General features: G+C 51.5%; 1 protein-coding gene across 2 annotated transcripts; it reads right to left on the bottom strand.

The window, feature by feature from the left end:
• Positions 1-3,500: 3,500 nt before the first annotated feature.
• Positions 3,501-9,525, bottom strand: THY1 (Thy-1 cell surface antigen). 2 transcript variants are annotated; one of them, XM_081276097.1, is made up of 5 exons: positions 9,416-9,525; positions 9,086-9,235; positions 6,080-6,134; positions 5,293-5,631; positions 3,501-4,798 (listed from the first exon to the last, which is right to left on the bottom strand). In XM_081276097.1, exons 3-5 carry the CDS (start codon positions 6,114-6,116, stop codon positions 4,686-4,688), a joined length of 489 nt encoding a protein of 162 aa, XP_081132223.1. In that variant the 5' UTR covers positions 6,117-6,134; positions 9,086-9,235; positions 9,416-9,525; the 3' UTR covers positions 3,501-4,685. The 2 variants fall into 2 exon arrangements, with proteins under 2 accessions (XP_081132223.1, XP_081132222.1); XM_081276096.1 differs by lacking the exon at positions 9,086-9,235 and having other exon boundaries at positions 9,416-9,517.
• Between the last annotated feature and the right edge of the window lie 659 nt (positions 9,526-10,184).

Raw genomic sequence — 10,184 nt, 5'->3', positions numbered from 1 at the left:
TTTTCCAGTACCAGAGATTGAACCCAGGGCCTCATGCATGCTAGCCACTACTGAACTATACACCCAGTTATGTGTTCAGTTCAGTGGTGTTAAGCAGTGGCTTCTTTTAAAGGTAATTTTAGGTTTAGCTGTGAGTGTAGAAAAACCTCAAATAATAGTAGCCTAAATAAGAAGGTTCATTATCATCAAGGAACCAGGCTCCTGTTTATGCTTCATCATTTGTAACACACAGTTTGCCATCCCAAAGTTCAAGATGGCTATTCCAGTTATACATTCCCGCTGATATGAACATGAAACGGGGAGAAAGGCAAATTTTCTCTCTCTTAGAGCACTTCATAGAAATTACACTTATTTTGTACTTATGTCCCGTTGAACAGAGCCTAGCAATATAGGTTCATCCTGCAGCAAGGAAGTTGGGAGATGTGGTCTTCATTTTGGGCCACATATTTCAGTTTTAATTTGTAGGTCCTACTGCTGAGAAAGAAGAGAAGGCATGTTGGGGATCCTCTCTTCCCCAGTGTTTGCCATTTCTTCCCTGCCTCAAGGCACTGGTCACTGCACTGAAACCAATTCCTCGCTTCCTGGAGTTTGGACTCTCAGCCAAGGGATATCTTTTTTAAAAAATATTTATTTTTTAGTTTTAGGTGGACACAATATCTTTTATTTTATATTTATGTGGTGCTGAGGATCGAACCCAGTGCCTCATGCATGCTAGGCGAGTGCCCTGCCACTGAGCCACAATCCCAGCCCCCCAGGGGATGTCTTTTATCCCTGAGCATGGAAGCAGGTGCATTTCAGGTTGCATAAATAAGTGATTCCAGCCCAACCATCTTATTTTAATAATTATTGAAAGGAAGTTCTGAAGCCTAGTGACTAGGATCTTTTAGTGTCATCCAGTTCAAGTTCCACTGAATTTAGGAAACTGCTTTATGCATAACTAGTGGATGGCTTCCACCAGGCCATACCCACTGCCAGGATTCCCTGACCCCACTGCTGGGCAGGCTCTTCCTGGAGCCCCACGCGGCCTTCATGGTACTCTGCCATTGGTCCACCTGCCCTCCATAGTCTGCATCCAATTCCACACCTCCTCTTGCTTCCAGGCCTTCTTTTTGCAGGAGAGAAACCTCCTACCAAATCTATACAAGCTGTTTCCCCTTGAGGGGTGGGGGTCATTCTGGGCCTAATAGTCTCCTGAGGCCAAGAATCTGGGCAGGAAATTTGTCCTACCTTTGTTCCAAAGCCCTCCTGGATGGAGCAGAAGAGAGCCAACAGCCCTCACACCTTGCCAGGAATCTGAAGGAATCCAGACTCAGTGTTCTCGTACCAATGAAAGAGGAAATGAGTTCACTCAGGATTTGCTTCTTTCACATGTGAAGACACATATGCCCTCCCCAGTATGAAAACTGCAAATTCAGTGAGAAGACAGATGTCCTGCCAAGGAAGTAAGAGAATGTGTATCATAGGTCCTCTGATGCTGTGCAGATTTCTTGGTTGGCCAGTGAAAGTCTCCCCATGTCTCCTGGAGATCCCTTTCCCTGCCCAAGGGAGTTCCTGGAAGTCAGGGAGAGCCTACCCTGGCACCCCGTGCAGCTGTCGTCAGTGAATCGTCCAATCCAAACTGGGGATTCAGAGGGGCATCTGATGCTCTTGGGCAAGAATTCTAGACCATAAGGTAGGAAATAATGTGGCTGAAGAGCCAGGTGGGAAAGAGGTGAGGAGCAGAAAAAAGGTGGGTGGGGCCATGTCTTTGGCAAATGTGTGTCTCCATGAGACACGGGGATTTTCACTGGCCAACCAAGAAATCTACACTCAGGCTGCGGTTGAGGCTCAGTGGTAGAGCACTCGCCTAGCATGTGTGAGGCACTGGGTTCAATCCTCAGCACTGCATAAAAATAAATTAAGGTCCAACAACAACTAATAAAATATAAAAAAAGAAAGAAATCTGCACAGCATCAGGGGACCTGTGACAAACATCCTCCTGCTCCCTTGGAATGATGTCCATCTCCTCCCTGAATTTGCAGTTTTCATGTCCTTTCTAAGTACTGTCATCATAGATGTCCCACGGCCTCCACAGACCTGCTGGCCTGATCAGAGAGGCCTGCCTCTAAAAGCCTGTGGCCACCTGCTCATGGCCTGGTCTTTCTGGGTTGGTTTGTGTTGCGAGGTCTGAAGACCTCTTCCTTCACCTTTCCTGCCTTCCCATAGTCCATCGTCCTCTGCTGGCCTCCTTAGGCTAACCCTACCTGCTCCATGCCTCAGGGATGCTCCCCTGAGATGATTGCAGCGGGCAGCCCCATCTCTGGGACCCTTGTCTAAGTGTCGCTAAGCTTCAGGGAGATAGTGTCAGGTGTGACAAAGGGCATAGAGGAGGCATCATGCAGGTGCCAGGGTCACACACTGGCCTCTCAGATGGGGCTTCACACCTGGCCTCCCAATTCTTTCCTGAAAGACGTTTGAGTTTGATCTCTCACTACCCTGAACTTGGCATCTGAACTCCATTCCCCCTTGATGTCTCTTCTCACCAAGTCTTCTTTCCTAGCCCCAGGAGTGCTGAGCAAGAACCAGGGTCACAAGGGTGTCCCGTCCCCAGAGAGCTCAGGGCTGGCTGCATCAACTGACTAGTCAGCCCTGCAGTCTGTGATGGGAAGTTTCTTCTGCTTTATTTTGGACATGGTCACCAGAGGGGCCAATGCAGGGCAGAGGCGTGGGCGGGAGGTAGTGGAAGAGTGGGAGCAAGTGGCATTAATTTAGATGTGAGCCTTTAAGAAAAATGCTCAGAGAGAACCATCCTAGCCAGTGCTAAATATCAAATGAGTCAGCCTCCTCCCCCACATTCCCTGGCAGAGTGGGGCAGGCTGGCGCGGCTGCCTCGCTAACTCACAGCAATGGAGCCCCAGTCCCAGGATGACCCTGATACTTGTTTGTATTTTACTCATTACTTTCAGGGGCAGGAGACAGGGGTGAGGCTTTGTTACCTTTCCAATTCAGGGGGACAGTATTTGGCTCCCACCCTTTCTTTGGCTGTCACCTTGATGGCATGGACATCTCCCACCAAACCTCCCTCCTGTGCTCCAGTGTCTGCCTTCTCAATGGTAAATGGGACTCAGGGGGCATTTCTGAACAAACAAGGTGAGAAGAAAAAGCAGATTGCATGCCTCAGCGCTTGCTCATGCAAAGTTGCTTGCAGAGCCAGGGTCGCGAGGCTCGGCCCACACACTGGCAGGTGGGTCCCTTGTTGCAGCCAGGTGAGTCAGCAAAGAGGGAACTTCCATTTATCTGGGCAAATATGTCTTATTAGAGTGATTCTGAAAAGAAGCCCAGCCTGCAGAGGCTTGTCCCTGAGGATGGGGTTTGCAGAGTGGTGGGAGGGGAGAAGACAAGGACAGAGGAAGGGCTTGTGTCCCCCAGGGTCTCCTCAGATCTCTAGCCCACGGAGATCCCCAGCCAAGGGAGGAAGCAGCCCGGGGACCGCAAAAGCAGAGATGGACACAAGGACAGACTCCAGAGGCTTGGTTTTATTGTGCAGTTTGCTTTTTCCTCAATGAGATGCCATTAAGCTGTGGCACTATACACAGTCACGGGACAGGCAGAGCTGCCGGGTGGGGAGCTGGGTGTTGGGAAAAGCCGTCTCCCAAGGAGTGTGCTACTTCGGGGTCTCACTCCATGGCCTGCCTTGGGCCCCCCTCGGTTCTGGAGGAGGCAAGTCTGCGGGGCAGGGGCTGTCTGGGGGCTCAAGGCCCAGCCAGCAGGGGCTGGCACTTATGGGCAAGGGAAAGAAGAACCTCCCTTAGGAACTTGGGCCAAGCTGTGTGGCTCTGGGACTCTCTCCTTCTTCCCTGCAGAGCCTGCAGGTTAGTGATCTGGAAACTCTTGGGAGCTTGGGACAATCCAGGAAGTGGTTTGTCCTCCTCTGCCACCCTCACAACTGCAGTTAGGGACAGCAGCCTCATATTTCAGCGTCTTTCACTGTGGAGGGGTGATGCGCCCTTACCTCCCACCCGCTTCTCCACCCCTCCATTTTGTGCTGCTGCTTCCTGGCCGACTCTGCATCTCCACTGGATCAGGCCTCTGGCCCAATGTCCCTAGGAGACTTCTGCTGTGGCAAGAGGGTGGCTTTTTTGCTGTGGCTGAGAATGTTCCTGGAGACGCTCAGTTCTCACCCTCACGCCATGGCTACACATGCTGGGCGGTGCCCTCACATCAGGGTCTTGAGGTGCCAGGTCTCAGAACAGAGCATGTCTGCCAGACCCAGACATACCTCACCCCCTCCTTGTCCAGGTCTCTCCCAGGCCTGTGGTTCTGGTGGGTGTGGAGAGACTCACCCAGAGACTAGTACCCTCTACTGGTCACATGATCTCACTCTCCACCAGGTCTCCTACCCTGGCTTCCCTTGTCACAAACTCCCAAAGAAAAGGAAGGATAAACCCTAAATAAACCAGACAGAAGCAGCTCTGGAACAAAGAGTACAAAAAGACAGCCAGTGGCGTGCGGAGAGGGTGAAGTGGCAGTGGGTTAGGTGGGTGGATGATGGCATGCAGCACTGGGATTCCTTACAAGGGGTGGGGTCCCCATGTCTCCCCAAGGTGTGAGAGGGACTGGGAGGAGAGGGTCAGCCAACTCAGAGAAGCAGGACCTTCTCTGCACTGGGCCTTGAGGCTTCCTGTGTCCTCCGTGGGCCCAACCAGTCACAGGGAAATGAAATCCATGGCCTGGAGGAGGGAGAGTGAGAGCAGGAGCAGCAGCAGCCATGAGGTATTCTGAGCCAGCAGGCTTATGCCCTCACACTTGACCAGCTTGTCTGTGAAGAGAGAATGGGGTGGGGGAGGGAACAGGACTCAGGCAGGCAAAGGCCCAAAGTAAGAGTGTGTTCCCTTCAGAGGAATTGGTGCCATGATTGTTAGCTAGACCAAGCTGGTCTAGAAGAATCAGCTGTCTTTCCCATTTGCAGATTTCTGAGCCCCTTGAACACATATCTTATGAAAATCTTGGTAAACATCATCACAAGAAAACTAGGTGAGGGAGGTAAGGTCATTTCTGCTTTCCAGGTGGGGGAAAGGGTTGGGAGGCCAAATGTCTGTAGTTGCAGTAGAAGTGGCTACTACACTGCTCTGCTGGCTGACAGGCTGCTCTTCTCCCATCCACACTGAAGGCAATGGCACCCCAGGGGACAAGGCAGCAGTAAGGAGAGGGGAAGGGAGCTATGGGCTCCTTGCCTTTCCAGCTAGCTAAGGACACTAACTGCTGTCCTCACCAGCCTGGTTGTTCTCAACCTTGTTTGGGGACTTGTCTCACCTCTGAGCACAGAGATGTTCCGTGACTGGGGCATGGTTTGAGGCTGACCGGAGAGGCGGAGTTCGCACGTGTAGATTCCCTCATCCTTGTTGGTAAAGTCGGCTAAGTAGAGGACCTTCATGTTGTACTTGCTGGTGAAGTTGGTCCGGGAGCGGTATGAGTGCTCGGGTACCCCCACGGTGCCAAAGAGCACGTGCTTCTTTTTCTCACGGGTCAGGCTGAATTCGTACTGGATGGGCGAGGTGGTGGTATTCTCATGGTGGCAGTCCAGACGGAGGCTCTGGTTCACCAGGCAGGCCGTTAGGCTGGTCACCTTCTGCCCTCGGGATACCTGTAAGACTGGCACCAGCAGTGCCCCCCCCACCCACATTAAGAGTAGACATGGGCCAGGCTCAGCAGAACATAGGGGTCACTCATTGAGTGCCTCCTCCCAAACCAGGGGTCCTAGAGGGACAGTCCACCCTGCTAGACTCCAGACTCCCTCCCTAGTCTGTGTGAGCCCTGGGTCTTGTGTGTGTGTGTTTCAAGGACAGGAGGTCTTGGGGGACCAGTGAGGGTCTTATTCCTCATCAGAGAGTCCAGTTCACTAGTATGGGGCAGGGCTCAATGGATGTTTCTGAAGACCACCTCTGGCAGTCCGCAGGTCACTAGGTCGAGTGACTTGGGATGAAAAAGAGCCCTCTGTCCTTCAGTCACCTGCACTTTCTGAGGTTGCAAGAAAGATATTAGCTTCTCTGAAGGATAAGCCAATATGCCTAGAATGCTAGCCCTGTCCCTTGCCCAGTACCTGCCAGCAGGACAGCGATGCCGATGGCCGGGTTCATGGTGCCACGAGCTCAGTCCTGGATATGGGGTGGGACGAGATGGGAATCAGCCAAGAGATGGGGCAAGTGTGCCCATACTTACTGCTAGGACATGGGCTCCTGGGGAACATGGTGGACATCTAAGCCCCTTCCTCCATCCCTCTTCCTCTCCCCATTTTTCTCGGAAGGTGGAACTGCCCTTGCTCTTTCCCCCTGAAGCACAGCAAGGAGGCAGGAGAACGCACCCTGGAATGGTGTGTCTGTGCTTGACCACCGAGCACTTCCTAGTAGAGCTTCCATCTTTGACTTTATTAAGTTTGTGGTGCTGGGGATTTAACCTGGGGTGCTCTACCACTGAGTTACTCCCCTAGCCCCCCGCCCCCCACCAGGGACTGAACCAGGGGCACTTGACCACTGAGCCACATCCCCAACCCTTTTTATATTTTGAGACAGAGTCTCCCTAAGTTGCTTAGAGCATGGCTAAGTTGCTGAGGCTGGCTTTGAATTCATGATCCTCTTGCCTCCTCTTCCCCAATCTCTGGCATTACTGGTGTGTGCCACTTCGTTCAGTCCCAGCCCTTTTAAAATTTTTACTTTGAAACAGGATCCCACTAAATTGCCAAGGCAGGCCTCAAACTTGCAACCTTGAATTTGTGATCTTCCTGCCTCAGCTGAAAGTTGCTGGGATTACACTGCACCCAGCTAGATGAATTTATCTTTACCACTTTTTTTTTTTTTCCTCCCCAGGAATGTAAGACCTATGAGGGCAGGACTCACTATTTAATTTTTTAAAAGTTTAATTTGATAAAAAAAATATATATAACATTTACTATCTTAACCATTTTTGGCAGTGGTGTACTAGGGATAGAACCCAGAAGTACTTACCATTGAGCTACACCCCCAGTCTTTTTTCCCCTTCTTTTTATTTTTAGAGACAGAGTCTCACTAAGTTGCCTACCTGGCCTACTTGTAATCTTCCTGCCTCAGCATCTGAGTTGTTGGGATTAAAGATGTGCACCATAGTGGTAGGCTCTTAGTTAATTTTTAATTTTTTCATGGTGTCTAAGATTGAACTCAGGCTCTCAATTATGCCAGGCAAGCATTCTACTACTGAACTGCATCCTCAGTCCTCCTGACCTTTTTTTTTTTTTTTTTTTTTTGTACCAGGGATTGAGCTCAGGGGCACTCAACCACTGAGCCACATCCCCAGCCCTATTTTGTATTTTATTTAGAGACAGGAGTTGCTTAGTGCCTCGACTGGCTTTGAACCTGCCATCCTCCTGTTTCAGCCTCCTGAGCCGCTGGGATTACAGGTTTATGCCACTATGCCCTGCTTGACCATTTTTTGAAAGGTTCAATTCATTAAGGTTTAGTACATTCACATTGCTGTATAACCAAATCTCCAGGACTCTTTTTGTTTTTCAAAATGAAAACTCTAATGAGCAATTGAACAAAATTTCCTCATTCAGAGACTTATTTCCATTTGTTCGAAAAATTTTTTTACCAATATCTAGAACATTTCCTGGTATATTAACAGATATTTAAAATATATTTATTTATTTATTGGTACCAGTGATTGAATCCAGGGGCGCTTAACCACTAACTCACATCCCCAGCACTTTTTTAAAAAATCATTTTATTTAGAGACAGGGTCTTGAGTTGCTCAGGGCCACGATAAATTGCTGAGGCTGGCTTTGAACTTGCGATTCTCCTGCCTCAGCCTCCCGCTGGGATTACCAGCCACGTGCTTGGCAAAAGATACTTATTGAATGAATGAAGAAATGAGGTTCTTTTTGAGCCTTAGATACCCATGGGGTTTGGTGAGGATTAGAAAAATGACAAACATTTGGCAGCACATTGCTGCATAAATGATCCTGAAAGGCTAATGGCTAGGGATGCTGTCAGGTGTGTCTGGTCAATGAGCTCCGAGATAGGCTTCCACTGGGTGCTCAGTTAAGGTGTTACCCCATGTGTTTAAGGGAAAGAAACAGTGTTCTCTGTACAAGACCCAAAAATGCTTCCAAACGTCAAGCGCTCTGGGATTTCAGGGGTTGCAGTTTTCCAGCCTGGCTTCAACAGGCTCCTTGCCTTATCTTTTAAAGCTAAAGAAAAAAATATATATATTATATATTAATATATAATATATATTATATATATATATATATATATATATATATATATATTTTTTTTTTTTTTTTCCAGCCTAGGCTGGACCAGCATCTTCGCGAGGTGACAAGGAATGGTAGTCTAGACTGTCCGCAGCAGGGCTAGCCTGAGAGCGGTCTCTGGAGGGGCGCGCGCCTGAGAAAGCGCTCAGGCCCTGCGTTGGTTCCCTGCGCCCGGGGGGCTCCGGGAGCGCCTGCACAGCCTAGGATACCTGGCGCTCAGCCCCTGGGCGGGCGAGGCTAGGGTGCCCTCTCCTTCCGGGGTACGGCTGCCGCCCCGTGCCGAATCCTGGGGCTCTGCAGCTGAGGAGCCTGGGCTGGCGCAGGTCTTTGATTTGAGGGCACTGGGTTATGGAGGAGGAGTACGGGCTTGGGAACTAGAAGAGGAAGGGGAGCGGTGGCCAGAGAAAGAAAGGGAAGAAATTCTTTGGGGCTGGGGCTGGGGGATGTAAAGCCAAAGGGAGGGTACAGAGTGGTTAAGGAGGGGCAGTCTATTTTTTTCCTCTGCTGGGTGTCATTGCAGTCCAAACCCAGAGAAGCCCTGCGCTGCCTCGCTCTCCAGCCCCCGCTCGGCTGGCCCCACCCTTCTTTGGTTTCTGTATTCTAATCCTCTCCTTTTTCAATTGAGGTTCCCCTTCCCCCTCTCTCATCCTTTTCAGATCTCCCCTCCCCCGTCTGCCCGCCTTCCACCCAGTCCCCGCCCGCGGCACTGCGGTTTCCCAACCTCTGGTGCCCCACACCCAGCCCGCGGCGAGGTCACCCTGCAGAGATTCCCTATAGCTTGCCACCCTCTGTCTTCTCCCCCCATTTTTGCCCCGTTCCCACCTTTGCGAACTGGGCTCGGTGGAGAGCCAGTGGAGAGTCTGGGTGGAGAGCAGAACCAAAGGCTGTCTTTAGTGTCCTTCCTCTCGGTTCTTCTCCAGCGCCCCAGCCCCAGATGACCGTCCTCCAGCAGTAAAAACTACCGAGCGTCTTCTGTAAAAGGCGGGCTGTGGCGTGGCTGCTACCCTGCAGCGCGTCCCACTCCTGCCCCGGCCTGGGAAGCAGATCCTTCCCCGGCGCCCTCAGTTTCCCGAAGCCTTGGGCTGAGAAGGCTTGTAGGGGCACCTGGTGGCTCTCCCTGCGACCCAGGTCCAGCCTGGCTCTAGCTCTCACCTGCGCTCTGTTGCTCTGCTGCAGCAGCCTCCTCTGGATGCACCACCGCCTCCAGTTGCTGCACCCTGCAAAGAGCCCGCAGTTTTCACCAGGGGTGGGAGAAGGGGGAGCAGGGAGGGCCTCAGGGCTCAGCCAATCAGAGGCTGAGGGGAAAGGATGGAGGGGGCGGGCAGAGAAGGGGGGAGGAGGTGGTTGGGTCTTGGTGTGGGAAGGTGGCTGACTGCTGCAGAAGGGGGGGTCCTCAGCCCTGTGACTGGCTGGCTTGGCCAGGGACACGAGAGTGTTAGACCCTGAGATCAGGGTGGGGCAGCCCCCCCCCCCAAAAAACGTTAGCCGCTTCCCCGAGCCCCTGCAATGATTCTCTCCTTTTAAGGCTCTAACCCTTTCTTCTGACACGGTCTTCAGAAATCAGTAGGAAAACCAAAAGGTAAGGAATGCAGGAGGGAGGTCGGCTACACTTCCTTCTTGACTTCTCGGTTGGGGCCATCTTCCTCCCTTCCTCCCGAGCCACCCGTGAGAGGTTTCTATGTGGGAAAGTCCCAGTCTCTCTAAAGCCGGTTGGAAGAAGGTAGGGGTTGCACGCTTCCTTGGTTCCCAGCCTAGCCCAGCCCAGCCCGCTTCCGGTACTCCAGTGGAGGCTGTGGGTTATTTCTGCCGTCTGGTACTCCTGTCTCCCTCCTGTGCTGGCACCTCCCCAACCAAAGGGCTGGTAGGTTCCTCTCACTTTTGTGAAAACTGTCCGGTCTTCAGACAAACCCGTGTTGTTTTT

This window comes from Spermophilus citellus, assembly GCF_964194105.1.
Source record: "Spermophilus citellus genome assembly, chromosome: 2".
Classification (NCBI taxonomy): domain Eukaryota; kingdom Metazoa; phylum Chordata; class Mammalia; order Rodentia; family Sciuridae; genus Spermophilus; species Spermophilus citellus.
This window is presented reverse-complemented; position numbering and strand designations above follow the sequence as displayed.

Excerpts from the sequence above, each read along its gene's own strand:
- THY1 (XM_081276097.1), bottom strand. The coding sequence starts at position 6,116 with ATGAACCCGGCCATCGGCATCGCTGTCCTGCTGGCAG. Across the intron at positions 5,632-6,079 it reads CATCGCTGTCCTGCTGGCAG|TCTTACAGGTATCCCGAGGG; the intron begins GTACTGGGCAAG and ends TGCTGGTGCCAG. Across the intron at positions 4,799-5,292 it reads GAACATCTCTGTGCTCAGAG|ACAAGCTGGTCAAGTGTGAG; the intron begins GTGAGACAAGTC and ends CTCTCTTCACAG.